This window comes from Peromyscus maniculatus, chromosome 12, assembly GCF_049852395.1.
Source record: "Peromyscus maniculatus bairdii isolate BWxNUB_F1_BW_parent chromosome 12, HU_Pman_BW_mat_3.1, whole genome shotgun sequence".
Lineage (NCBI taxonomy): Eukaryota > Metazoa > Chordata > Mammalia > Rodentia > Cricetidae > Peromyscus > Peromyscus maniculatus.
The window spans coordinates 49,271,857-49,287,238 of NC_134863.1; the positions used below are offsets into that span (position 1 = coordinate 49,271,857).

Sequence of the window (15,382 nt, forward strand, 5' to 3'; positions counted from 1 at the left end):
TAGGTAGGGGCTGGAGTGGGAGGGATCAGGTAGGGGTTGAGGCTGGGAGTACAAAGAAAAACCACTGAAATTTGGAAGAACTGAGGGGTGAAAACCCAGTACAGTGGAAAATTCCTAGAATCTATGAGGGTGACCTTGGTAAGGACTCTTAGTGATGAAGGATAAGGAGTCTGAACTGGCCATCTTTTGTAGCCAGGCAAGGCTTCCAGTGGTGATACTAGGTTGTCATTACTACTGTATTATATGCACACATGTAACAAGTATGTGAATATACTCATGCAAATTTTTAATTTATTTGTTATGTAAGTATAACTTTGTACATGTTTATAGACATATTATTTTCCATCAACCTGGCTTTGCAAGACGTAGTCTGTAATCAAGGTCATCCCAAACATAAAACTCACATTCTTTTGTTGTTTATTTTTGAGATTGTGATTTAATTAAATTTCTTCCTTCCCTTTCCTCTATCCAAATCCTCCCACATGCCCCTCTTTGTCCTCCTTAAAATTCATGGCCTCTTTTTTCCATCAATCATTGTTGTATACATACATATATTTGTATATACATATATTTCCCCAATATAATTTGATGAGTCTGTGTAATGTTACTTGCATGCATGTTTTCAGGGCTGACCATTTAGCACTAGGTAACCAATTTGTGTGTTCTTCCCTGGAAAAGACCACCTCTCCTGCTCCAGCTTTATTCACCTAGGGTTGAGGTCTCATGGACTTTTCCTATCCAGTTTGTCATGTTCATTGGTATCCTCCTTGTTATCTCACTTTGGGGAAGTCATGTTGGTGAATCTTTAGAGGTATAGTGTGACTAGGAGATACAACCTCACAGCACATACCCTGATCTTCTGGCTTTTTGCAATCTTTCCATGTCCTCTTCTGTAGTAATTCATAAGCCTTAGATACTGGAGTGTTTTGTAGATATATCCATTGGGACTGGGAGCCAGAACTCTGCATTTTGATTGGTTATGGTTTTCTATAGTTAATCTTTGTCTGTTAAAAAGAGGTTTCCATGATGAGGGGTGAAGACTACACATATCTGTGTGCAATAGGAAAATTTTTTATAGATTATTGTTAGGGGTTGTGTTGGTTTAGTAAATTAGTAGTTGTAGATTCTCCTCCAATAATCATGACTCACTATCACTGAGTACTTAACTAGATTTTCAGTATCAGGCATAGTTTCCCTCTTATCGAGCAGGTATTAAGTGCAACTGCAGAGTTATTGGTTGCCATCAAGGTATTTGTGCCATTACTGAATTCTTAGCATTATCATGCCATGCTCATTGTTGATGTGGTTCATAGTCATCATAGCTAAATAAGACTGCTGGTTGCTTCCCTCCTTTCAAAGCTTTTATGGCATCTTCTGGTACCATGAAAGCTAGTTCTCAGGGAAAATGTCTTCAGGTCAGTTTCATCTCAGGTATCTTGGGCCATGTTTCTGAAGTGTGTGGTATCTACAGCATGACTGAATTACATTCTATCTCTCGGGGTTAATTAAGGGCAGCAGCAATGGCTATATGTTTTAGGAATCTTAAGTTCTGGACAAAACTCTGGAAAGGGGTTCACAAGTCTGGATTTGGGGTTTTTGTTAGATGTTCTTTGGCTTTTACAAGGAACACCATCAATACACTGCAGTCTACATGCCCTACCCCCATACCCATCCATCAGAGACCCCAGCCACTTCCTGAGACTCAGAGACTAGCCCCTAACTTCCATCCTGCCCAGAGCTCCCATCTGGACCAGAGACACTGCAATCTCCACACCCTTCCCACACACCCATTGGCCCCAGACCTCAGCCACTTCCTGAGACTCAGATACCAGCCCCCAGCTCCCATCAGGTCCTGAAATCCCATCTGGACCAGAGGTGGTACCAGAGTTAATACCCAGAGCGGCCTGCCCTAACTAAGGTCCCATCGCTGGGCACCAGCCACTCCAAGGAAGACCTGCCCAACTTGGCCTAAAGTTCTGGCCAATGGGCCGGACCCCCACCCAACACCCTGAAGGTTCCCCTCTTCCAAGACCCCCCCCCGCAGACCTTGCAATCTCCACACCCTGCCCCCACAACCCTTCCACCCAAGAGCCCTGACACTTCCTAAGACTCAGAGACCAGCACCCAGCCCTCATCTGAACCAGAGAGAGGCTTCCTGAATCTGTCACCTCTGTCTGGAACAAGAGTGCAGATAAGACCAAGAACAAACCCATGAGGAGATGGGCAGATGTCAAGGCAGAAGTACATACAACAAAATAAAGAGCAATACAGTATCACCAGAACCTAGCCCTCCTCCAACAACAGCTAGACCTGAACATCACAAAGTTAAAGAAGCAGAAGAAAGCAACCTTATGAATAACATCATGAAGAGGGTAGAGACTTATAAAGAAGAAACCAAAAATGAAGTGGAGGAACAGACAGACAAAAAATGGGAAGAACACTATAAAAAACTAGAGGGAAGGACAAATAAAGCAGAAGAAAAAAATAAATACCTGAAAGAAAATTATGAAAAAGCAATGAAACAGATGAGGGAAACAGTTCAACCTGAAAAGGGAAATAGAAAAAATGAGGAAGACACAAACAGAGGGAATGCTGGAAATAGAAAATCTGAGTAAATGAACAGGAACTTCAGATGGAAGTATAACCAACAGAATGCAAGAGATGGAGATGGAAGAGGGGATCTCAGGTGTTGAAGATATGGTAGAAGAAATAGATTCATCAGTCCAAGAAAACACTAAAGCCAACAAAGTCATGACCCAAAATGTTGAAGAAATTTGGGACACCATGAAAAGACCAAACCTACGAATAATGGGGATAGAGGAAGGAGAAGAATACCAACTCAAAGGCACAGAAAATATATTCAACAAGATCATAGAAGAAAACTTTCCCAACTTAAAGAAGGAAAAGCCTATGAAGATACAAGGAGCCTATAGAACACCAAACAGACTAGACCCCCCAAAAAAAGTTCCCTTGCCACAAATAATTAAGCAACTAAACATACAGAATAAAGAAATAATATTAAGAGCAGCAAAGGAAAAAGGCCAAGTGACCTATAAAGGCAAACCCATCAGAATAACACCTGATTTCTCAATGTAGACTTTGAAAGGCAGAAGGCCCTGGACAGATATAATGCAGACACTAAGAGACCATGGATGCCAGCGTAGACTAATAAACCCAGCAAAAATTTCAATTACCATAGACAGAGTGAACAAGACATTCCAAGACAAAGCCAGATTTAAACAATACTTATCCACAAACCCAGCCCTACAGAAAGCACTAGAAGGAAAATTCCAACCTAAGGAAATCAGATACACCCTTGAAAACACAGGCAATAGATAATGCCACAGCAGTAAATCCAAAAGAAGAGAAGTACACACACATTACCACCAAAAAATAACAGGAATGAACAATCACTGGTCATTAATATCCCTTAATATCAATGGACTTAATTCACCTCTAAAAAGACACAGGCTTATAGAATGGATACGAAAGCAAGACCCATCTTTCTGCTGCCTGCAAGAAACACACCTCAAATTCAAAGATAGATACTACCTAAGTAGTATAAAAGTATAAAAGGCTGTAAAAAAATTCCAATTAAATGGTCTTAAGAAGCAAAAGGGTGTAGCCATCCTAATATCCAGAAAAATAGACTTCAAACTCAAATCAATCAAAAGAGACCAAGAAGGGCATTACATACTCATCACAGGAAAGATCCACCAAGATGAAGTTTCAATTCTGAACATTTACGCCCCAAACACAAGGGCACCCACATATGTAAAAGAAATAATACTAAAGCTTAAATCACATATAAATCCCCACACATTAAGAGTGGGAGATCTCAACACCCCACTTTCACCACTGGACAGATCTGCCAAAATGAAACTTAACAGAGAAATAAAGTATTTAACTGATGTTATGACTCAAATGGACTTAACTGATATCTACAGAACATTCCATCCTAACAAAAAAGAATATACCTTCTTCTCAGCACCCCATGGAACCTACTCTAAATTGACCACATACTTGGCCACAAAGCAAATCTCAGCAGATACAAAACAATAGGAATAACCTCCTTCGTTCTATCAGACCACGATGGCTTAAAGTTAGATTTCAAAAACAACAAAAATTACAGAAAGCTTACAATGTCATGGAAACTGAATAATGTTCAACTGAATCACCAATGGGTTAAGGAAAAAATAAAGAAAGAAATTAAAGACTTCCTCGAGATCAATAAAAATGAATATACCACATACCCAAACTTATAGGACACTGAGTGCTAAGAGGGAAATTCATAGCACTAAATACCCACATAAAGAAGTTGGAGAAATCTCATACTAGTGACTTAACAGCACACCTGAAAGCTCTAGAACAAGAGGAAGCAAAGTCTCTCAAAGGAAGAATAGATGCCGGGAAATTATCAAATTGAGAGCTGAAATCAATAAAATAGAAACAAAGAGAACAATACAAAAAAATGATGAAACAAAGAGTTGGTTCTTTGAGAAAATCAACAAGATAGACAAGCCCTTATCCAAACTAACCAAAGGACAGAGAGCAAGCATCCAAATTAACAAACTCAGAAATGAAAAGGGAGACATAACAACAGACAATGAGGAAATCCAGAGAATATTCAGGTCATACTTCAAAAACCTCTACTCCACAAAACTGGAAAATCTAAAAGAAATGGATAATATTCTGGATAGGTACCACATACCTAAGTTAAATCAAGACCAGATAAACTATTTAAATAGTCCAAAAACCCCTAAGGTAATAGAATCAGTCATTAAAAGTCTCCCAACCAAAAAAAGCCCAGGACCAGATGGTTTCAGCGCAGAATTCTACCAGATCTTCAAAGAAGAGTTAATACCAATACTCTTTAAATTGTTCCACACAATAGAAGCAGAAGGAACATTACCAAACTCCTTCTATGAGGCTACAATTACCTTGATTCCTAAACCAAACAAAGTTACAACAAAGAAAGAGAACTACAGACCGATCTCCCTCATGAACATTGATGCAAAAAAATACTCAATAAAATACTGGCAAACAGACTCCAAGAACACATCAAAACAATAATCCACCATGATCAAGTAGGCTTCATCCTAGGGATGCAAGGGTAGTTTAACAAAAGAAAGTCTTCTACACCGTATAAACAAACACAAAGAAAAAAACCCACATAATCATCTCACTAGATGCAGAAAAGGCATTTGACAAAATTCAATACCCCTTCATGATAAAGGTCTTGGAGACATCATGGATACAGGGAACATATATAAACATAATAAAGGCAATTTACAGCAAGCCAACAGCCAACATCAAATTAAATGGAGAAAAACTCAAAGTGATTTCACTAAAATCAGGAATGAGGCAAGGCTGTCCACTCTCTCCATACTTATTCAATATAGTACTTGAAGTTCTAGACAGAGCAATAAGACAACATAAGGAGATTAAGGGGATACAAATTGGAAAGGAAGAAGTCAAGGTTTTGCTGTTTGCAAATGACATGATAGTATACATGAGTGACTCCAAAAATTCAATCAAGGAACTCATACAGCTTATAAACACCTTCAGCAACATAGCAGGATACAAGATCAACTCAAAAAAAAATCAATATTCCTCCTATATACAATTGACAAACAAGCTGAGAAGGCAATCAGAGATACATCACCCTTTACAATAGCCACAAATGATATAAAATACCTTAGGGTAACTCTAACTAAGCAAGTGAAGGACCTATATGATAAGAACTTTAAGTCCCTGAAAAAAGAAATGGAAGAAGATGTCAGAAAATGGAAAGATTTCCCATGCTCATGGATAGGCAGGATTAACATAGTAAAAATGGCAGTCTTACAAAAACCAATCTACAGATTCAATGCAATCCCCATCAAAATACCAACACAATTCTTCACAGACCTGGATAGAATAATATTCAACTTCATATGCAAAAACAAAAAACCCAGGATAGTCAAAAGAATCCTGTACAATAAAACAACCTCTGGAGGCATCATGATCCCTGACCTCAAGGTCTACTATAGAGCTACAGTAATAAAAACAGCTTGGTATTGGCATAAAAACTGACATGTGGACCAATGGAATCAAATTGAAGACCCTGACATTAACCCTCACACCTATGAACATATAATTTTTCACAATGAAGCCAAAACTGTACAATGTTAAAAAGAAAGCATCTTCAACAAATGGTGCTGGCATAACTGGATATCAACGTGTAGAAGGCTGCAAATAGATCTATATCTGTCACCATGCACAAAACTTAAGTCCAAGTGGATCAAAGTCCTCAACATAAGTCCAGTTACTCTGAACCTGATAGAAGAGATAGTAGGAAGTAGTCTTGAAAGCATTGGCATTGGAGATCACTTCCTAAATATAACACCAGTAGCACAGACACTGAGAGAAATAATCAATCAATGGGATCTCTTGAAACTGAGAAGCTTTTGTAGAGCAAAGGATATGGTCAACAAGACAAAGCAAGAGCCTACAGAATGGAAAAAGATCTTCACCAACCCCACATCTGACAGAGGGCTAATATCCAGAATATATAAAGACCTCAAGAAATTAGACATCAAAATGCCCAACAGTCCAGTTAAGAAATGGGCTATGGAGCTAAACAGAATTCTCAACAGAGGAAGCTCAAATGGCTGAAAGACATTTAAGGAATTGCTCAACATCCCTAATCATCAGGGAAATGCAAATCCAAAGGACTCTGAGATACCACCTTACACCTGTCAGAATGGCTAAGATCAATGCTGGAGAGGATGTGGAACAAGGGGAACTCTCCTCCACTGCTGGTGGGAATGCAAGCTTGTATAGCTACTTTGGAAATCAATATGGCACTTTATTAGAAAATTGGGGATCAATCTCCCCCAAGACCCAGCTATACCACTCTTGGGCATATACCCAAGGAATGTTCAATCATACCACAAGGGCACATGCTCAACTATGTTCATATAAGCATTGTTTGTAATAGCCAGAACCTGGAAACAACCTGGATGCCCTTCATCTGAAGAATGGATAAATAAAATGTTTTATATATACACAAAGGAGTACTATTCATCAGAGAAAAACAATGGCATCATGAGGTTTGCAGGCAAATGGATGGATCTAGAAAAAATCATCCTGAGTGAGGTAACCCAGACTCAGAAAGACAAACATGGTATGTACTCACTCATAGGAGGATACTAGATGTAAAACAAAGGTTGACTAGACTGCTACTCACAACTCCAGGGAGGTTACCTAGAAAACAGGACCCTAAGAAAGACGCAGGGATTGCCCAATGACACAGACATGGATGAGATCTACATGAACAACTTGGACATGAGTGGGGGTAATGAAGGGTAAGGTTTGAGGGAAAGAGAGCTTAGGGGAATGGAAGATCCCAGCTGGATCAAGAACAGAGAGGGAGAACAAGGAAAAAGAGACCATGATAAATGAAGACCCCATGGGAATAGGAAGAAACAAAGTGCTAAAGAGGTCCCCAGAAATCAACAAGATACCCTCACAATAGACTGATGGCAATGGTCGAGAGACAGCCCAAACTGACCTACTCTGGTGATGGGATGGCCTAACACCCTAATTGTCATGCTAGAAATCTCATCCAATGACTGATGGAAGCAGATCCAGAGATCCATGGCAAGACACCAGGTAGAGCTCCAGGAGTCCAACTGGTGAGAAAGAGAAGGGATTGTATGAGCGAGAATTGTTAAGACCAAGATTGGAAAAAGCACAGAGACAAATAGCCAAACTAGTGGAAACACATGAATTATGAACATCAATAGCTGAGTAGCCCCCAACTTGACCAGGCCCTCTGGATAAGTGAGACAGTTGATTAGCTTGAACTGTTTGGGAGGCACCCAGGCATTGGGACTAGGACCTGTCCTCAGTGCATGAGCTGGCTGTTTGGAACCTGGGGCCAATGCAGGGACAATTTGCTCAGCCTGAGATGAGGGGACTGGATCTGCCTGGACTGAATCTACCAGGTTGAACTGAATCCCCAGGGGAGTCTTTGCCCTGGAGGAGACCGGAATGGGGGGTGGGCTGGGGGAAAGTCAGGGGTGGGGGGGGCCAGGGGGGAGGACAGGGGAATCTGTGGCTGATATGTAAAATTAAATTAAATTATAAAATAAAAAATTAAATTAAAAAAAGAAGGAACATCATCACTCAGTTGAGAAATGTTTATTAAAACTCTCTCTCTCTCTCTCTCTCTCTCTCTCTCTCTCTCTCTCTCTGTGTGTGTGTGTGTGTGTGTGTGTGTGTGTGTGTGTGTGTGTGTGTGTTTGCACTAGTTCTTTTTTAGGTGAATAGTTAATAGTATGATTCTTTATGGCTTTTTAAGATATCTATATTTTTACTTTACCTTCTCTCTCTCTCTCTCTCTCTCTCTCTCTCTCTCTCTCTCTCTCTCTCTCCTCTAAGTAGCCCCCTTTTCTGTCCCCCCCATCTGATCATTTATATCCTTCAATTCCCCTTGCTTTCTTCCCACCCTCTGTATTTACTTCCCTTCCCTCCTGAATCAGTCTCCCATATTTGCACTTTGCTGATTAATTGTAATGTTCACTTTTGCTCCTTTTCCCATCTGTTACAAAAAGCCACCTGAAACTGTGAATATTTACAATATCCACAATATCTTGCAACTATTTAGTCTTAGGTAATGTGCATTTAAAGCATCTTTTCCTCAACTATACACTCTAGTGACTCTTAGACAACCCGATTTTAAACTAAATCACTTCACAATTATAAAATATAGGCTATTGAGTCCTTTCCTTGATCTTTTATTTACATTTCCTCAATAAAATTCCCCAACTAATTCTTTCATAAAAACTGTTAGTTTCCTTATTGGATGAAGCATTTTGGATGGTGGTAAAATGCAGAGAACCAGAGAGAGCATCAGAGGCAGCTAGATAGTGATTTAAAGTGTACAGCACTCTGAGCACAGAGTGACCTTTGACAGTCCACCCACTGTCATAAATACTGCTTTAGCACTCCCATCGTCCTTTCCTTGTCTGTGGAACTGCAAGTTCAATGCTATAAGAAATGAAAGCCATCATTCCCAACAGAATTTAATAAAAAAAAAAAACCTTTTCAAATTTCTGCAATATTCCTAAAGTTTGTGTGTGCTTACGGAAACATAGCAGTTCCTCATCACATGTAACTCTCCTATGAGTCTCCATGCTATCAATAGCATCATATTTGTGTCCTTTCCACAGGACCTACACTGCTACAACAGCTAATGTATTTATGATATCGTAATGAATAAAATACAAACCTTCTATTAAAATGTTTTAATTTAATTTCTGTTATATTTATTTTATTATGCAAGAACATCTTATTAAAAGTCTTTATATGATTTTAAATATTTTTAATGGAAATTGGTACATAGACGAGAATTTATTTTAAATGCTAGCTCTGGGGAACAGGGATGTGTTCAGTGGGTAAGAGCATTTGCTTCACAAGATGAGTAACTGTGATTGCATCCCCCACAACATAACATACAAATATCAGCAAGAAAGAGTTGCAGACTTCAGTTTTGAGAAGATCATGGCCCCACATATGCCTGTAACATCAGTGGTGAGGGATGTTAAAAGGAGGATTGCTGGGGTTAGCAGGATGCAAACACAGCTATAGGGAAAGATCCTTTTCAAGAAAGTAAAACTATAGACTGGATGCCTGGTGAACTCTTTTGTCCTTCCCATATGTGTGCATGGTCAAATGGAATTATGCACATAAATGTGCACACACCATACACATATACCCCATACATTTATATACACATAAACCAGCAACAAGGACGTTCTAGGGTAGATAAGTGAAAAATATTCTAGACAGTAAACAAAATTTAGATACACAAAGCCTGCATGATTTTGTGGTGTTTTAATAAAAATACAACTGATAATAATCTGAGACCTAAGCATTTCTCTTTAATAATTTCACAAGTGAACTTTTTACTTGCTTATTTCTCAAACTGTAGATAATTGGATTTAGCACAGGAATTACAACAGTGTAAAATACAGAGTCCATCATATCTTGATCATCTACTTGTGGAGACGCAGGCCGCACATACATGAAAAGAAGAGAGCCATAGTATAAAGACACAGATAAGAGGTGGGCACCACAGGTGGAGAAGGCTTTCTTTATGCCTTTGATAGATTTCTGCTTTAAGATCGAAAACAGAACAAGTGTATAAGAGACAAGAATGGTCAAAATACTAAATACCTGAATTGAGCCAGAGAAAATAAAAAGCATTAGGTAATTGAGAGAAGGGTCAGTACAGGAAATCTTTAACAGTGGCATAACGTCACAGTAAAAGTGATGTATTATGTTAGACTTACAGAAAGTTAGTCTGAATAAAAAACCTTCATGAAGCAAAACATGAATAAATCCACCCACAAAGGACAATATTAGCAGACGTACACAAAGTCTGTTTGTCATGATCACTGGGTAGAGTAAAGGCTTGCATATGGCTATGTATCGATCATAGGCCATTGCTGCCAAGAGAAAACATTCTGTGGTTGCACTGATTCCAAATGAAAAAAACTGTATCAAGCATTCAGAGAAAGAGATCAGTTTACTCTTGGCAAAAAAGTCAAGTAGCATCTTTGGTGTGACTGTGGATGATAACCAAGTATCGACAAAGGCTAAACACCCTAGAAACAGGTACATAGGGATGTGAAGGCCAGGGTCATTCCAGATGAGGGTGATCAGACCAAGGTTCCCCACAACGGTGATGAGATAGATCACCAAGAACAGCAGGAACAGGGGAATTTTCCACTGTGGTTGGTGACTGAGTCCTGTGAGAACAAATTGTGTCAGCAGAGTTGCATTCTCTGTTCCCATGTCCTCACTGGATATCCCTGAAATGAAAGGCAATGAAAGTCACACAGCATTCACTATGAGTTTGTAAGGTGAATTTCTGGGTATTGAAACTTAAATGCAGCCATATGCTTATAAGAATGTTCTTTTACTGTATCCAATGTTATCGTGATAGATGGAAACTTTCCTTGATATTAAAAATGTGGAGAAATTTCATTTGTTTTGGTAGAAATTTTAGTATTTAAGTCATAGATTATGAGTCAAGAGAAAAGATGTGCTGTGCACCTGCACAACAACTTAGGGTAAAATGAACGGTCTCAACCAACCGCAATATAGTGGCTAACTTGCAGGTGAAAGCTAGTAGTAGCTGGCAATATGCTTCAACATTAATTCTAAAGTTATACAGTAGCAGAAAGAAATAGGTTTCAGGGGTGGGGGGCTGAAAGTAACAGTATTAGAAAGTCCTTATTGTATTCAGAAACTTTCAAAGCAGATTATATACCAGAATTATCTGGGAACATTTGTGTGAAATATAACTGTAGAAATTGTTGCATTAGTATAAAGCAGAGTCTAATAGTTTACCTTTTAAAAATATCCCCAAATGACTTTAAATTACATGTAGTCAAATGTGTATGTGGTAAGAAACTGGGGGTAATTAGAGAATAGAATGGTAAATCGCAAAGAATTCAATATAAAGACCTATTACTAAGCAGTGAGGTATGACATGCCCACTAGATAGTCAACCAAAAAGGAAAAATAAAAACCTTTTTTTTTGTGAACTTTGCACGGGGTCTTTTAAACCTGAGCTTGAGAAATCAGATACACTAGTCTGTTATTTTTATCGTGAGTAGGAGAGCTGGTCTACCTACCAAAGCTTAATCATGTGTGCCTTGTCCCATCTTTCCTTCTTGTGTGCTGAGTTACTCTCCTCTCAACCAGAATTTCTGTATTAGAGACAATCTCATTCCCAAAGAAACACTTCTTGTTACAACCATGAGCCTATGTCAGTCCAAGGAAAATATACAAATATACTTTGAGGAGAACGTAACCAGATAGTTTTAGGTTGTGATCACTAAGAAAATAAAGATAATAGAAGTAAAATGGTGAAGCACAACTGACTATATAAATCCCTGTATATTGAAAATTAAGAAGTTTTAATGGCTTTGGTGAAAACAGCTTCCTGCACACGATAGAGCCAATGTAGGAAAATAGAAGAAATAAGGGGAAATAGGTGGCTACATGGAACAGGAATGTTGTAAATAGTCTGATATGTGCAGGACAATCGGCACTTATCAAGGACCCATAGGATGCTAAAACCTATTACCTGTAGAGAGCTTCTCAATGAAGGATAAACCAGGGGAGATTAAAAGGGAAAGGGTAGGCATTATGGTGAGAAGAAGCACAAGAAAGAGAAGTACAAAAGCACACATATATAAAAGGAGGATTAATGGAGTTACCCTACAGTAGGGAGGGTACAAAACCCCAACCCGACACCTCATGCTAGCAAATAAAAATTGCAGTACCATGAAAGGGTCACCTCATTTTTTAGTTGTTTGCCAGTAAGGTCACAGAGACCCCCCAAACACCACAGCCTAGGCCCATCCCTGTTGGGACCTTCCAGATCTTGACAGCAAGATCCTGTTGCTGCATAAATCACATACTTAAGTCACAGACCATGGAGACATAGATTAAAATGCCAGCTTCATGAGATCTTGGAAGTCATTAGGGCAACATTCAAACATTTGAAAAGCCACCATTAAAGAGGACAATTCCAGATATTTTGCTTACTCATATTTAGTATTGACGTTAAAAATGCAGCTCATTCCTTGTTGTTTTCATTTGTATCCAACTACGTAGGAAACCAAAGCCAATTATAAAATTATAATGGAATAAGAAGTATTCTTGAACAACTATGAAAAACATGATAGATACTATTGAACTCATTTCTCACTTACACATATCTTGAAAGAAACCGCTGAGATACTTAAAATGTGTTGAGCTATATAAGTCAGAAAAAGATCATAACAGTGTAGGCGCAGGAAGGCAGTAATGTAGGTAGCAATTCTTCTCACAGTGATTCATCTTGGAAATTTAACTGCCCAGGCACCAAATCTGTTATTTATATGAACTCCACCCTTCAACACAAGAATCAGATTTTACCCCCGCAAAGTTTTTCTAGAAGAGGATCATTTAAAGAACTGAAATTCCCATTTGGGCTAAAGGTTCTCTGGAGAACTAGGTAAGGCTGCTCTACTGGGCACCGTAGATTTGGAACCCTATGAAATGCCCAAATTAGTCCCACAGAGTATCACACGCTTAAACATCATGAATTTCCAATGCTTGGAGATATTTGAATATTAACTATTAAAAATACATTTTTAGAGACCTCCAAATTCCTTCTCAAGGGTCCACTCTCGCAAAAGTGAGTCTCCCTGACCACCCTCTCCACGTTTCTCCCCAGCCCACAAATCTAGCCTGGATCCCACATCCAGTGCCCTAGATTAGTATGGCCACTCCCATCTGCACCACATAGGGTCTAGTCTGAACCTGTCACCACTCACAGGGCCTTTCTTTTCTGTACCCAACTTACCCACCCAGCCATAAATCCCACAACCTTCTCCAGTGTCTAGCCTGGACCCACTGTATCTGTCACAACCCACATGCCACTTATCTGTATCCAACCACTCCATCCAACCATATCCAACACCTTTCTCCAGTGTCTGTTCCAGACCACTATATCTGCCTCCATCCACAGGTCCCTTGTGTTACCAATGGGACTCCCCCTGCCCTTTTAATGTAAGCATTTAGTGCTATAAACCTGCCTCTTAGAATCACCATTATTGTGTCCCAAATGTTTGAGTATGTTGTGTTCCCATTTTCATTCAATTTTAAACGGTTTTTTTTTTTTTTTTTTTTGGTTTTTCGAGACAGGGTTTCTCTGTGTAGCTTTGCGCCTTTCCTGGAACTCACTTGGTAGCCCAGGCTGGCCTCGAACTCACAGAGATCCCCCTGGCTCTGCCTCGTGAGTGCTGGGATTAAAGGCGTGCACCACCACCGCCCGGCTTAAATGGTTTTTAATATCTTTCCTGATTTCTTTCTTGACCCATTTTTCATTCAATAGTGAATTGTTTAGTTTCCATGATTTTTCATACTTTTTATTGTTGTTGATATCCAGCTTTAATCCATGTTGGTCACATAGATTGAAAGACATTATTTCAATTTTCTCTTTTTATTTGCTTTTTTTAATTTTTATTATTAAGAAATTTTCTATTTATTTTACATACCAACCACAGAGTCCCCTCTCCTCCCTCCTCCCGCCCCCCCAGCCTTCCTCCAAAACCCACCCCCCATTCCGACCTCCTCCAAGGCAAAGTCTCCCATAGGGAGTCAGCAGAGCCTGGTACATTCAGCTGAGGCTGGTACAGGCCCCTCCTCCCTGCACCAAGGCTATGTAAAGTGTCCCACCATAAGCACTAGGCTCCAAAAAGCAGGCTCGCACACCAGGGACGGGTCCCGATCCCACTGCCTTGGTGGGCCTCCTAAACAGTTCAAGCTAAACAACTGTTTCACCTATCCAGAGGGCCTAATCTAGCACCATGGGGCTCCTCAGCTATTGGTCCATAGTTCATGTGTTTCCACTAGTTTAGTTGGTTGTCCCTGTACATTTTTCCATCATGAGCTCAATGTCCCTTGTTCATGGAATCCCTCCTCTCTCTCATTAACTGGACTCCTGGAGTTCGGCTTGGCACCCAGCTATGGATCTCTGCATCTTCTTCCATCGGTTACATTTGTGTTGAGACCTAGATTGTTTCCAAATTTGTGGTCAATTTTGGACAGTTTCATGAGCTGCTGAGGAGATAGTGTATCCTTTCATGTTTGGGTGAAATGTTCTGTAGCTATTTCTCAGGTCCATTTGATTTATGACAGTATTTAAATCCAGAATTTCTTCATCTGATTTTGGTCTGGATAACCAGTCTATTGGCCAGAGTGAGGTACTGAAGTCTCACACTATCACTGTGTGAGGATCAGTATGTGATTTTAGTTGTATTTGTGTTTCTTTATTTGTGTGCCCTGGTATTTGATGCATACATGTTTAGAATTGCAATATCCTCACAGTGGATTTTTCTTTTGTTGAGTAGGTAATATCCTTCCTCATATCTTCTGATTAGTTTTGGTTTAAAAATATATTCATCAGATATTAAAATTTCTATACCTGTTTGTTTCTTGGGTCCATTTCTTAGACTGCTTTCTCCATCCGTTTACCCTGAGATAATGTCTACCCATGATGATGAGATGTGTTTTTTGTATGCAGTAAAAATATGAATCTTGCTTTCTAATCTAATCTGTCTGAGTCTTTTTATTGGGCAGTTGAGACCATTAATATTGAGAGTTATCAATAAGCAGTGTTTATTGAGTCCCACTGCTTTGTTGTTAAGGTGTGTATTTTCCCTCTGTTTTTTAATTTATTCATCTGGGATTATTTATATCTTTTATATTCTTGGATGTGGTTAACCTCTTCAGACTGAAGTTTTCCTTCTGGTGCATTTTGTAGAATTTGATT

At 39.3% G+C, this 15,382-nt stretch overlaps 1 protein-coding gene across 1 annotated transcript; it reads right to left on the reverse strand.

Moving 5' to 3' along the window:
* Window positions 1–9,915: 9,915 nt before the first annotated feature.
* Window positions 9,916–10,845, reverse strand: LOC102910678 (olfactory receptor 5H19-like). The gene has a single exon (XM_006981593.3). It carries the CDS (start codon window positions 10,843–10,845, stop codon window positions 9,916–9,918), a length of 930 nt encoding a protein of 309 aa, XP_006981655.1.
* Between the last annotated feature and the right edge of the window lie 4,537 nt (window positions 10,846–15,382).